The 15,039-nt window shown below is 43.9% G+C and overlaps 1 protein-coding gene across 6 annotated transcripts in view; it reads right to left on the bottom strand.

Moving 5' to 3' along the window:
* The window catches only part of NINL (ninein like), a 203,285-nt gene that overhangs the window by 88,394 nt on the left and 99,852 nt on the right, over positions 1-15,039 (bottom strand). Inside the window, exon 2 of one of the 6 annotated variants that reach the window (XM_066237906.1) lies at positions 13,098-13,123. The exons of the other annotated variants lie outside the window; for them this stretch is intronic. Coding sequence (XP_066094003.1) covers positions 13,098-13,122 — 25 coding nt within the window. The 5' untranslated portion in view covers position 13,123. The remainder of the gene's footprint in view (positions 1-13,097; positions 13,124-15,039) is intronic. 6 annotated transcript variants of the gene reach the window in all.

Here is a 15,039-nt window from a genome sequence, read left to right as displayed (position 1 = left end):
CCACTAATTTTTGTGAGCAGTATATATATATACAAATACAACATTCTATATATAACTATACACATAAAAAATATATATGTATTATTGATTGCTTTTAGCAAGACAGGAAGAGGGGGAAGGAAAGAAAAAGAGAGAGGAGGGAGAGAGAACGAGAGAGAAAGAGGAGAGAGAGAGAGAAGCATTCATTTGTTGTTCCGCTTAGCTGTGCACTTATTGGTTGTTTCCCATATGGGAAGGGGTATCAAACATGCAACCTTGTCGTTTTAGGATGATGCCACAACTAACTGAACAGCCAGGGCCTCTATTTTATATATTTTCATATTTCTTAAAATTTATTATAACAAGCAGAACACTTTATAACCAGAAAATATATTAAGAAAACATGAAAAATATTAAGCTCCTAAAGACATTAGGATGAACTATATAAAACTGCCATTATTTGACCATTTTGATCCACAAAAATGACAACTGGATATTGTTCAGCTTATTATATGGACAAAGGACCTAAGGGACAATTCTGAAAAAAAGAAATATAAAAAGTAAACAAACATAAAAAATGAAGCAAGCTCAATAATAAAAGCACAAACATGAAATAATAAAGTAACATCTTTTCCTATGAGGGTACAGCAAACATTCCTTGAATGACAAATACAGTCATCCTTTGCTATATCACAGTTCACTTTTTGCAGTCTCACTGTATCACGGATTTTTAAATTGTATATATCTAATTTTGTATTACGGATTTTTCACTATATCGTGGGATTTTGTGATATATAGGTTTTTTTGTTTTGTTTTGTTTTGTTTTTCTGAAGTTGGAAATGGGGAGGCAGTCAGACAGACTCTCACATGCACCCGATCGGGATCCACCAGGCATGCCCACCAGGGGGCGATGCTCTGCCCATCAGGGGCATTGCTCTGTTGCAACCAGAGCCATTCTAGCACCTGTGGCAGAGGCCATAGAGCCATCCCCAGCGCCCGGGGCCAACTTTTGCTCCAATGGAGCCTCGGCTGCGGGAGGGGAAGAGAGAGATAGAGAGGAAGGAGAGGGGGAGGGGTGGAGAAGCAGATAGGCGCTTCCCCTGTGTGCCCCGCCGGGAATCGAACCCGGGACTCCTGCACACCAGGCCGACGCTCTACCACCGAGCCAACCAGCCAGGGCCTATAGGTATTTTTATATATTTATTATTTTAATTATTTTTGCAGTAAAATAAGCATTTTCTAACCTAAAAATTTGAAAACAATATAAAAATATTAATTAAAACAATATTCAATAGAAATAAAATACGTAGCAGACAAGTAGACAAAGACTCACACGTACAAAAAACGCAGCTACATAGGCTGCTTCATCTTGAGCTAGTTTGCCCATGTGAGATCAGATATGGCACACTATTGGCTGATGGATGGGAGGTGACCAACCAGAGCACTGTGTTCTGTATCCTGGGCGCTGATAGGCTCAGTGACCATAGCATCAGTCTCTTCCATCTCTCTCATATAGCACTTGTTCAGCATCTCACACCTTGTCCATTCCACATTGATGTCTGATCCTACACATAGTATTATTCTGCGGTGTTGCGTTTTTGTGAAATTTTCGTAAAAAACTGAATTGATTTCAAGCCCTACAATGTCGCCCAAATGTTCTGCACCTTCTAAGGCTTCTGGCACCAAACCCAAGTGCCAGAGGAAGATGATTACCATCGCAGAAAAGGTGGAACTCCTCAACATGCTAAAGGAAGGGAGAAGCTATGCAGCTATAGGCCACCATTACGAGATCAATGAATCTTCAGTTTGCTACATAAAGAAAGACAAAAAGAATTTTAAAGATGAAGGCAGCAGTGTCTTTTAACAAGACTGTGAAAAAGTGGTAACTTCTCACAATGAGGCCATTGTGAGGATGGAGTCTGCATTGGCCCTGTGGATCAGTGACTGCAAGAAGAAGAATATCTCCCTGGATACCAACACCATCCACACAAAGGCCAAGAAACTTGACAAAACTTTTGCTGCGAGCAGTGACATTTGCAATGTTGATGGGGCCAATGACGATGCAGAAGTAGGACCTTCGAGTGCTCCTCCCACCAGACCAACCCCATTCAGTGCCAGCAGGGGCTGGTTTGACAAGTTTCAGAAACACTTTGGACTTGAGTGTTTCTCTGCATGGAGAAGCTGCCTCTGCGGATAAAGCTGGAGTTGAGGAGTACACAAACAACACATTCAAAACCATTATCGAGGAAGGGGTCTATAAGCCTGAACAAGTTTAAATATGGATGAGATGGTCTTATTCTGTAAGTGAACGCCATCTTGCACTTTTATTATGAAGGACTAAGCCAAAGCCCCTGAATTTAAGGCCAAAAAGATCGTGGAACTTTTATTATGTGTGGGAATGCTATAGGCTTTATGATAAAGCCAGGGCCTATTTATAAGTCAAAAAACCCAAGGGCCCTAAAAAAAAGAATAAGAATGTGTTGCCTGTGTACTAGATGCACAACCCAAGGCCTGGACCACAAAACTCCTCACATCAGATTGATTCCACCAGTGCTTTATTCGGAAGGTCAAGCTTTACCTGGCAGAGAAAGGCCTCGAATTCAAAGTGCTTCTGATAATGGACAATGCTGGAAGCCACACTGTTGATCTGTCATATGATGGTATGCAGATAGAATTCTTCCCAACAAACACGACATCGCTGATTCAGCCCATGGATCAAGGTGTTATCTGCACTTTTAAGGCTCTCTATAAGCTAAACACCCTGCACAATCTCATTGAACCTATGGACTCGGATGAAGACTTCTTGCTAAAGGCATACTGGCATGACTACACCATTGTATCATGTCTCCTAAATATTCAGAAGGCCATAAAGGAGATGAAGAGCTGGAAAAAATTATGGCCAGAAATGGTCCTTGATTGTAAGGGATTCTCTCCTGATGAAGTCCATCACTCTGTAGTAGATAAGGCCAAGAGGGTGGCAAAACTACTGGGAGGAGATGGCTTCAATGATATGACTCCTGATGATGTTAATGACCTGATTGACACCCACTCACAACTATTGATGGACAAAGATCTGACGGAGATGACGAAGTCAGCAAGTGAAGAAGAGAAGAGGAACAAGAGGAACTAGGGGTTGAAGAAGAAGAGGAGGTTGGCTTAACACTTCATCAGCTCGCAAACATGGTCAGAATGGCCAAAGAACTTCAGCGAGTGGCTCAACAATGGGACCCCTAGATGCTTCATTCGTTGCAGTTCTCAAATACAATCGAGGATGGCATGTTGGTTTATAAAAACTTTGTCACTCAGAAGAAAAACCAGCGTCAGCAACTCCCCATAACTATGTTCCTCACTTGGAAGCAGACACCAGTTACGCCTTCACCTTTAGTGAAAACAGAAGTTACAGACAAGGGCAAAGATACTGCACCACCTGATGAAGCACCTGATGAAGTGGTGCCTTCAGAAGAGCTGTAATGCTCTTCTTGGCTGTGCAGTACTTTCATGTCATCGTTATCACCTTCATCGTCATCAGTACTGCACAGCTAATTCATCAGCCTCTTCATCACTCAAGTTGTAGTATATTCACTGGTGAGTAACCATATAGAATCCTATATGTTGTTAAAATTACATAGATTTAAGAGTGTAGAAAGTGTTTAAGAGCATAGGAATTGTTTATAAAAGTGTGGAAAAGGTTAGTAACAGGGTGGGAAAGGTTTATAAGTGTGGAGGGAGAGTTTATAAAGCCTTAAAATATATATAAATAATAAAAAAATTACAGCTCGCTACTTTGCAGATTTTCACCTATCATGGGGGGTTCTGGAACCTAACCCCCGCAATAGACAAGGGGCCACTGCATAAAGATGTAATTTAAAAATGGTTGCTGGTGTTCACTCACCATTGCCCACATGTGGCAGAGAGATATGTACATCAATTGTATGAGGGATTATAATCTGTTCACATCAACCACTAAATGGAAAATGTGCATGATCATCATTCTACTGAGGAAAACAGACGAAATGAAAGGCTAACATTAAATTAAGTAGAATCTTCATAGTGATACTTCACTGCAATCTCAGAAGGAGAAACACCTCACCTGATTCTTAATTAAACTCTGCTCGGCCTGACCTGTGGTGGCACAGTAGATAAAACGTCAACCTGGAACCCTGAGGTCACCGATTCAAACCCCTAGGCTTGCCTGGTCAAGGCACATATGGGAGTTGATGCTTCCTGCTCTGCCCCCTTTTTTTTCTCTCCCTCCACTCTCTAAAATGAATAAATAAAATCTTTTAAAAAAAACATACACAAACTGCTGATAGCTGCAGAAACAGCCAGTGTCCATCCTAATAAACAAATCAGTTCACCATCTCAGATTTCATGTAAAAGTAAAATGATAACACAACCTGCTCAACAAGCTGTGTGGACCTGCACTGTTTGCGCATCAAATTATCCACTCCCTTCTCAGACAGGAGCATGGAAGTCAAGAAAGGGCAAAGAGGAATGAAGCTGTGAACACGGGCCACTCTCCCAGACTGTTTTAAGGAGGTAACTGCAAAAACATCAAGAATAAAAATAAACAGAAAAAAGAAAAACATAAGCAACTAGAAAACAAACTAAATAATGTTTCTAAATCAACATCTGACCAATTCCTTATTTGAAGTTATTGCCTCTCTTAATTGGAGCTCCACTACTTTTGTAAATAAGAAGCATCTTTAGTAAACTGCATAAAAATACTGATATGAATAGTGCTAATTTTTGATAAGCCAGAAGTAAACTTACAGAACTTTTTAAAAATCAGTATTTTAATTTTTCAATTACAATTGACATACAATATTTTATTAGTTTCAGGTGTATAGCCCAGTTATTAGACATTTATATAACTCACGAAGTGACCATCACAATAAAACTAGTACCTGTCTGACATCATACAGTTATCACAATATCGACTATATTTCCTATGCTATTACATCCCCATGACTATTCTATAACACTTGTTACTCCATTCATCTTTTCCATCCATCCCCCCGAATCCCTTCCCATCCAGCAACTGTCAAAATATTCTCTATTACCTGACCTCTGGCTCAGTGGATAAAGCATTGACATGGAACACTGAGGTTACTGGTTCAAATCCCTGGGCTTGCCTGGTCAAGGAACATACAGGAAGTGCCTACTATGAGTACATGCTTCCTGCTTTCGCCCTGCTTTCTCGGTGTTGCTCTCTTTCTCACCCTCTCCTCCCCTCCAAAAATCAATAAATAAAAAAATTCTAAAAAACAAAAACATATTCTCTATCAATGAGTCTGCTTTTGGTCTGTTTGTTTCATTTATTGTTTTTTAGATTACACATATAACTAAAATCACATGGCACTTGTCTTTCTCTGACTTATTCCACTTCCTCTAGGACCATCCACATTGTTGCAGATAGCAAGAATGTTTTTTCCCGCCCTGGCCGGTTGGCTCAGCGGTAGAGCGTCGGCCTAGCGTGCGGAGCACCCGGGTTCGATTCCCGGCCAGGGCACACAGGAGAAGCGCCCATTTGCTTCTCCACCCCTCCGCCGCGCCTTCCTCTCTGTCTCTCTCTTCCCCTCCCGCAGCCAAGGCTCCATTGGAGCAGAGATGGCCCGGGCGCTGGGGATGGCTCTGTGGCCTCTGCCTCAGGCGCTAGAGTGGCTCTGGTCGCAATATGGCGACGCCCAGGATGGGCAGAGCATCGCCCCCTGGTGGGCAGAGCGTCGCCCCTGGTGGGCGTGCCGGGTGGATCCCGGTCGGGCGCATGCGGGAGTCTGTCTGACTGTCTCTCCCCGTTTCCAGCTTCAGAAAAATGAAAAAATGAAAAGAAAAGAAAAAAAAAAAAAGAATGTTTTTTCCCTTGCTGAATCACTTTCCGTTGTATATATGCACCACACTGTTCATTATCTACCATATTTCCCCATGTATAAGACACACCATTTTTTGAAAAATTTGGGGTCTAAAAACTGGGTGCATCTTATAGTGGTTGTCAAGTCATTTAAGAAGTGTGGCATTTCAGCCCTGGGCAGTTGGCTCAGCAGTAGAGCATCAGCCTGGTACGTGGAAGTTCCAGGTTCAATTCCTGGTCCAGGCAGACAGGAGAAGCACCCATCTGCTTCTCTACTCTTCTCCCTCTCCTTTCTCTCTATCTCTTTCTTCCCCTCCCACAGTCAAGCCTCCATTGGAGCAAAGTTGGCCCAGGCACTGAGGATGGCTCTATGGCCTCAACCTCAGGTGCTAGAATGGCTCCGATTGCAGTGGAGCAATGCCCCAGAGGGGCAGAGCATCACCCCCTGGTGGGCATACTGGATGGATCCCGGTCTGGCCCATGCCGGAGTCTATCTCTCTGCCCCCCCCAATTTTCATTTAAAGTAATTGTTGATAGATATGTCGTTATTGCCCATTTTATTATTTCTATTTTCTATCTTTTCTTCCTTTTCTTAATGAAGACCCTTTAATATTTATTCCTTGTAATACTGATTTGGTGGTGATGAACTCCTCTAGCTTTTTCTTGTCTGGAAGCACTTTATCTGTCCTTCAATTCTAAATGATAGCTTTACTGGGTAGAGTAGTCTGGATCATAGGTCCTTGCTTTTCATCACTAAATTGTGCCAATCCCTTCTGTCCTGAAAAGTTTCTGTATAGAAATCAAGGGAGAGTCTTATGGGAGCTCCCATGTAGGTAACTGCTTTTCTCTTTCTGATTTTAAAATTCTCTCTTTGTCTTTGACTTCTGGCATTTTAATTATGATGTGTCTTGGCATGGGCCTCTGAGTTCCTCTTGCTTGGGATGCTCTGCACTACCCGGATTTACATGTCTACTTCATTCATCAGGTTATGGAAGCTTTGTGTCATTATTTTTTTCAAATATGTTCCCAATTCCTTGCTCTCTTTTATTTTCTACCAAGAACTCCATGATATGAATGTTGGTACCCTTAAAGTTGTCCTAGAGCAGGGGTCAGGAACCTATGGCTCGCGAGCCAAATATGGCTCTTTTGATGGCTGCATCTGGCTCGCAGACAAATCTTTAATTAAAAAAAAAAGTTAGGGCCCTGGCCGGTTGGCTCAGTGGTCGAGTGTCGACCTGACGTGCAGGAGTCCCGGGTTTGATTCCCAACCAGGGCACACAGGAAAAGCGCCCATCTACTTCTCCACCCCTCCCCCTCTCCTTCCTCTCTGTCTCTCTCTTCCCTTCCCGCAGCCAAGGTTCCATTGGAGCAGAGTTGGCCCGGGCGCTGAGGATGGCTCTATGGCCTCTGCCTCAGGCGCTAGAATGGCTCTGGTTGCAGCAGAGCGACGCCCCAGATGGGCAGAGCATCGCCCCCTGGTGGGCATGCCGGATGGATCCCGGTCGGGCGCATGCGGGAGTCTGTCTGACTGCCTCCCCGTTTCCAACTTCAGAAAAATACAAAAAAAAAAAGTTAAAAATATAAAACATTCTCATGTATTACAATCCATTCATTTCCTACTGCTCATGTTCATGGTTGCAGATGGCTGGAGCCAATCACAGCTGTCCTCCGGGACAACACCAAATTTTTATTGGATAATGCGTAATGTACACGGGTCGTTGTATGGCTCTCACAGAATTACATTTTAAAATATGTGGCATTCATGGCTCTCTCAGCCAAAAAGGTTCCCAACCCCTGCCCTAGAGGCTCCGTAAAGTAGCTTATTTTTTTTTTCTGGATTTCTTTTTTTGTTGTTGTTCTGAATGAATGTTTTCTGCCTCTTTATTTTCCAAATTGCTGATATGATCCTCTGCTTCATCTATACTACTGTTGATTCCTTCTAATGTATTTTTATTTGTCACTATAATCTTCATTTCTGACTTGTTCATGTTTTATATCTCCATTTTTATTTCTCCTCTTTGTTCAAGTTCTCACTGAGTTCATCATCTACTCATCCCTTAAAGTTATAGAGCATTTTTATAACCAGTGTTTTGAACTCTTTGATTCTGGTAAATTGCTTTGCTGCATTTAATTAGTTCTTTTTCTGGAGTTTTTTTTCTTTTCTTTCATTTGGGACATGTTTCTTTGTTTCATTTTGGCTGCCTTCCTGTGCTTGTTCTGTGTATTAAGCAGAGGGGCTACATCTACCTGTCTTGGTGGAGTAGTCTCATGTAGTAGGTTTCCTGAGGATCCTAGTGGAGCACTCAAGCTGGGCACTCCAGGTGTGCATCTGTGTGGATTCTGTATACCTTCTTGTTGTAAATGAGCCTTGATGCTGTTGTGCATCAGTGGGAGGGATCTACTCCCAGGCTGATAGGCTGCAAGGACTGCCTGTGACCATTCAGGGGTAGTCAAACTTTTTATAAAAACCGCCCACTTTTGCAGTGCTGGTCAACCTAGTCCCTACTGCCCACTAGTAGGCGTTTCAGCTTTCATGGTGGGCAGTAGCAGAGCAACCAAATGGTGCCGCGATTGGCCCACCATGAAAGCTGGAACGCCCTCTAGTGGGTGGTAGGAACTAGGTTGACCAGCACTGCAAAAGTGGGTGGTTTTTATAAAAGTTTTATTACCCCAGAGCAGGACTTACTTCAGCAGGACTCAGGTACCTCATGAGCCTGACCCTTGAGTGTGTCATTCAAGGAGTTGGTTGAGTGGTGCTCCAGTATGGTTTGAAGCTGTCCACCAGGTGTGCTGGCTCTGGGGTCTCTTGAGAGGCGCAGACCAAGACTGGTTGCCACCTGTGCCCTGCCTGGGGGCACCCAGTATGAGCTACAGAGCAATTTTCTGATGGCTGCTACTTGTGCTGGGTTTAGAGTTGCCTGGGAAAGGCCAAAGCTTTGAACCAAGGCCAGCTGCTGCTAACTCTATGATTGGGACTTTTTATTAAAATATATGGGGCATGCCAATGACAGATCCTGCTTGTTTGGAGTTTGTGGACCTTTAAGAGATTTTAGGGAAGTCCAGATCATCAATTAAGACAGGTTGTTACGCGGAAAAGCCACTGGAAATGGCTTGGGCGGGCCCACAAGTTGCATGGGACCAGGTCTCAGGAGACTCAGCTACGGCACCTGCCTGCAGGCTCTGTGGGAGAAGGGCTCAGAAAGGAACTCTGCCCTCTGCCGGCACTTTTGTCTGGGATAAAGCTGCCTCTCCCACTCCTGACCCAGAAAAAGTCAACTCAGTTCCTCCCCATATGTCCCTGACACTTTTCAAGCTGCTGCTCTAATGCTGTAGCTCAGAACAAGTGAATTCGAGTAAGTCCATGAACAGACCCTTTAAGAGGAATGCCTGGGACTCCAGCAGCCTCCGTGTCACTTGGTCACAGTTATCGCTGCACTTCACAATCAGAAGTTATAAGGACTTCTCTTCTTGGCACTGAAACCCTGGGCTGGGGTGGGGGGGGCAGGACTCCTCGCTTCTCAGGGCGGACCTCAGCAGCTGAGATATCCCTCCTGATTTTAACTGCCACGTGTGGGTGTGGGACAAGTCTGTTCTGCATCCACAACCCCTCCTACCACTCTCAGTGTGGCTTCTTTTTTATATCCTCAGTTGTAGGACTTCAGTTCAGCTAGAGTTCAGGTGGTTCTGAATGATGGTTGTTCTGTTTAGTTGTCATTCTGATGTGGCTGTGGGAGGATGCGAGTGCTGAGTGCATTTACTGATGTTGCCATCTTGACTGGAATTCCCTGACAGAGGAACTGAACAGTAAGGAAGACAAGTGGCAAAATTCAGTATCTGAAAGGCATGAAGTTAAAGCACAGAGAGTAAGAAGTGACCAGGGAACCCAACTGCAGAGCTAACCACACTTGCACCTTCAGGATGCTCCTAACACCTGCAGTCTCCTTGCTGCCCTTCCTGCTCCACTTTCTTTTTTCCTATTTTACCTTTAACTGTAACCAATTCAAGCAATTAGATGTATATCAAGTAACCCAAAACAATATACAGATTCAACACAATTTTTATTAAAACATAAACAGCATTCTTCTCAGAACTAGAACTAATCTTAAAATTTACATGCAATAACAAAAGACCCAAAATAGACAAAGAAACCATGAGAAAGAACAAAATAAAATGTATCATACTCCCTGATTTCAAACTATACTACAAAGCAACAATGATCCAAACACTATGTACTGGAATAAAAACATATATACAAAACACACACACACACACACACACATACACACACAAAAAAAACAGATATACAGATCATGGAACAGAGAAGTTAGAAATAAATCCTTGCTTATACTGGCAATCAATCTATGACAAAGGAGCCAAGAATATACAATCAGATAAAGACAGTCCCCCTTCAGTAAGTGCTGCTGGGAAAAGTCACTATATGCAAGAAATGAAGCTGGATTGATCACTTTCTTATAGCATATAAGAGATATCCTTAAAATGAACTAAAGACTTAAATGTAAGAACTGATATCATATAATATTCCTAGAAGAAAACACAGGCATTAAACTCTTTGATATTGTTTCTAACAGTATATTTTTGGAATGTCCACATGGGCAAAGGCAACAAAAGAGGAAATAAACAGGACTACATTGAACTAAAAAGGTTTTGCAGAGAAGAAAACCAGCAACAAAACAAAAAGACAACCTACTGATTGGGAGGACATATTTTGAAAATGATATATTAAATAAGGGGTTAATATTTAAAATATATAAAGAACTCACATGACTTAACACCAAAATAACAAACAATCTGATTAAAAGTGGGCAGAGGGCCCTGGCCGGTTGGCTTAGCGGTAGAGCATCGGCCTAGCGTGCGGAGCACCCGGGTTCGATTCCCGGCCAGGGCACACAGGAGAAGCGCCCATTTGCTTCTCCACCCCTCCGCCGCGCTTTCCTCTCTGTCTCTCTCTTCCCCTCCCGCAGCCAAGGCTCCATTGGAGCAAAGATGGCCCAGGCACTGGGCTTGGCTCTGTGGCCTCTGCCTCAGGCGCTAGAGTGGCTCTGGTCGCAACATGGCGACGCCCAGGATGGGCAGAGCATCGCCCCCTGGTGGGCGTGCCGGGTGGATCCCGGTCAGGCACATGCGGGAGTCTGTCTGACTGTCTCTCCCTGTTTCCAGCTTCAGAAAAATGAAAAAAAAAAAAAAAAAAGTGGGTAGAGGACCTGAATAGACATTTCTCCAAAGAAGATACACAGATGGCCAACAGACATGAAATGATGCTCAGCATCACTAATCATCAGAGAAAAGCAAATTAAAACCACAATAAGGTATCATCTCACACCTGTCAGAATGGCTGTCATCCAAAAATCAACAGCTAATAAGTGTTGACAATGACGTGTAGAAAAACTCTTGTGCGTTGCTGGGGGAATGCAGATTGGTGCAGCCACTGTGGAAAGCAGTATGGAAGTTCCTAAAAAAATTTAAACTAGAGCTGCCATATGATCCAGCAATTCTACTTCTGGATATTTATCTAAAAAAAATAAAAACACTTAATCTATCTGACTAGGCAGTGGCACATTGGATAGAGGATTAACCTGAGATGCAAAGGACCCAGGTTCGAAACCCTGAGGTCAACAGCTTGAGGACGGGCTCATCTGGCTTAAGCAAGGACTCACCAGCTTGAGTGCGGCACTGCTGGCTTGAGCATGGGATCATAGATATGACCCCACGGTCACTGACTTGGACAAGGGGTCACTGGCCTGGCTGCAGCCCCCGGTCAAGGCACATAGGAGAAAGCAATTAATGAACAACTAAGGTGCCACAATGAAGAATTGATGCTTTTCATCTCCCTTCCTGTCTGTCCCTACCTTGCCCTCTGTCTCTCTCTCTCTTTCTTTCTCTGTCTCTTGCTAAAAAAATAAAAAAATAAATTCTAAAATTTATACATACCCCTTATGTTTATTACAGCATTATTTACAAGTAGCCAAGATATGGAAGCAACTTAGGTGTTCAATGATAAAGGAATGCATAAAAATGTGATACACATATTCAATGGAATATCATTCAGCCATTAAAAAATAACATCTTAAGCCTAACCAGGTGGTGGCGCAGTGGATAGAGCGTTGGACTGGGATGTGGAAGAAGGACCCAAGTTCGAGACCCCGAGGTCGCCAGCTTGAGCGTGGGCTCATCTGGCTTGAGCAAAAACTCACCAGCTTGGACCCAGGGTCACTGGCTCCAGCAAGGGGTTACTCAGTCTGCTGAAGGCCCGCAGTCAAGGCACATATGAGAAAGCAATCAATGAACAACTAAGAAGTCACAACGCGCAATGAAAAACTAATGATTGATGCTTCTCATCTGTCTCCATTCCTGTCTGTCTGTCCCTGTCTATCCCTCTGGCTCTCTCTCTGTCTCTGTAAAAATAAAAAAATAAAATAAATAAATAAATAACATCTTGAGGCCCTGGCTGGTTGGCTCAGAGATAGAGTGTCGGCGTAGCGTGCAGGAGTCCCGGGTTTGATTCCCAGCCAGGGCACACAGGAGAAGAGCCCATCTGCTTCTCCACCCCTCCCCCTCTCCTTCCTTCTCCGTCTCTCTCTTCCCCTCCCACAGCCAAGGCTCCATTGGAGCAAAGTTGGCCCAGGCGCTGGGGATGGCTCTATGGCCTCTGCCTTAGGCACTAGAATGGCTCTGGTTGCAACAGAGCAACGCCCCAGATGGGCAGAGCATCACCCCCTGGTGGGCATCCCAGGTGGATCCCGGTCAGGTGCATACGGGTGTCTGTCTGACTGCCCCCCCATTTCCAAATTCAGGAAAAAACAAACAAACAAACAAAAACATTTTGCCTGACCAGGCAGTGGCGCAGTGGATGGAGCGTCGGACTGGGATGCAGAGGACCCAGGTTCGAGACCCCGAGGTCACCAGCTTGAGCGCGGGCTCATCTGGTTTGAGCAAAGCTCACTGGCTTGGACCCAAGGTGGCTGGCTTGAGCAAGGGATTACTCAGTCTGCTGTAGCCCCACGGTCAAGGCACATATGAGAAAGCAATCAATGAACAACTAAGGTGTCACAACAAAAAACTGATGATTGATGCTTCTCATCTCTCTCCATTCCTGTCTGTCTGTCCCTATCTATCCCTCTCTGACTCTCTGTCTCTGTAAAAATAAATTAATTAATTAAAAAAAATAAGATCTTGCCATTTGCAACAGTACAGATAGATGGACCATGAGGGCATTATACTAAATGATATAAATCAGACAAAGACATACCTTTTGATTTCTCTTGTCTATGCATTCTACAAAAACAAAACAAATGAATAAATAAAATGAAACAGAAACAGATCCATAGATATAGAGAACAAGCTGATAGTTGTCAAAGAGGGCAAGGACAGGAAAATGGTTGGGGGGAAAAGTCTATCAAGGAAAAACAAAACAAAAAACAAATGCCTGTCCCTCTATCCCAACCAGACTCCCCAGAGGAAATCACTGCTTTGGGACTATCTCCAAGTCTCCATGGCAGATGGACTGACATACACATGTACATGTATGATATAAACAAATATATGTTTTTGCATAATTGTTAAGTCTGGACAAATTATTTTGCAACTTTTTTAAAGCATATGTTATCTGATAGATCTTCTCATGCCTTCCTCATTTTAAAAAGTCTCTGACTACATGCTCTTATGTGCAGGGATGTAACATAATGCTAAGACTTCTCTTTGAGACACTGGGGGGGACCAGGGTTTTCTCTTACAAAACATGCCTGAGGCCTCTTCGTGAGTCCAGAAAAGGTTAAGGTGAAGAAGCACAAAAAAATAAATAACGGCAAGGTCTCAAGGCTCGGTGGCTCCTTTCTCATCACCCAGCAGTGGTGTTCACAGCTCTCCGTCTAACTCCTGCCAGTCCCAGCAAGTCAGGGCTGTCTCAGAGGTCCAGCACTCCTATCTCATTTCCTTGGGGACACAGAATCATATTTTTGAGGCAAGTCTGAAAATTCCAGAAAGCAGGAGGAGCTTCCCATATAACTATAAAGGAAAAGGTCACAGGAAGAGTGGCCCAGCAGGGCCCTCGTTTTGAGGAGACTGGCACTGTCTGGACAGCCCCTGCTCCCACAGGACCTCCTGCAGTGTCCCCTCTGGCCTTGGTCCTTTTTAGCTCGCGGCAGAACACTCAGTGTACCCAAAATGAGCCTGAGTGGCAAGACTGCAAGGAAAACTTGACCCTGCTAAAATGCAAACAAAATCGGCACCTCCCTCCCCACCACCACATCCCTTGTAGGAATGCAGTGCAGCAGGCATATTTCACAGAAGAATAAACAGGCCCCCTCTTTCCAAAGAGCGGCAGGTGCAGTGCACCCAGCACTACCCCAGAGTGCTCCCACATCCAAGGCTATGACACAGTCTCGAGAGCCTCTTCTTGGACGGCACATGTCTTCCTGGGAGAAGACACTCACCAGTCACAGGGCATCCTGCAGTGAGTGCACACAGGACCCTGGGGGTCTGAAGGAAAAGGAGAAAATGTAAAGGAAAACGGGCCAAAACCTCAAGCCACCTGGACCCAAGGCCAGGAGAGAGTAACTGCCACAGTGTTCCCAAACTGCATACCCCACCTTGGCCCTCTTGGCCACAGGTGACAGGCACCCAGGGAAGGTGCTAGCTCCCACCAGCACCCTCCTCCAGTCTCAGAGGTGACCTGACGGCAGGAGGCTTTGTGTCCACTGTGTCAAATGCCTCAAATGCCAAAAATACTTTGGATTTACATTTTTATGCCTGACATAAACCCATTTAAGCAACAGCAATGCATGATGTTACAATTTAACTATACTGTTCACAAAAATTAGGCAATATTTAAAAATGAATATGAATGTACAAAAATACTCCAGTACTTTCAGCCTTTTGTATAGTGCATTTGCACCAATAAAATAAAAATTGGTTTTGTATCTCATTTGCATAATCAATTTTCTTTAACTTGTTTGCTTTTCTGATGTTCTTGTTTAACAAAAAATATCAAGTGCTTCTTTTGATCACTTCATATTCATTTTGAAATATCCCATAATTTTTGTGAGCAGTGTATTTCAAAGGAAGGTCACTGGCAATGCGGGCCCCTTTAATATTAGGAGTGTCCCTCTCAGAACTCTCCCCAAACAGATCTGGGCTAGAGCGGGCCAAGGAGGGGAAGAGAGGAGTAGTGCTCTGGACACTTCACCCGGAGG

This window comes from Saccopteryx bilineata, chromosome 6, assembly GCF_036850765.1.
Source record: "Saccopteryx bilineata isolate mSacBil1 chromosome 6, mSacBil1_pri_phased_curated, whole genome shotgun sequence".
NCBI lineage: Eukaryota > Metazoa > Chordata > Mammalia > Chiroptera > Emballonuridae > Saccopteryx > Saccopteryx bilineata.
Note: the sequence above shows the minus strand (reverse complement) of the source record. Positions and strands in the feature narration are given on the sequence as shown.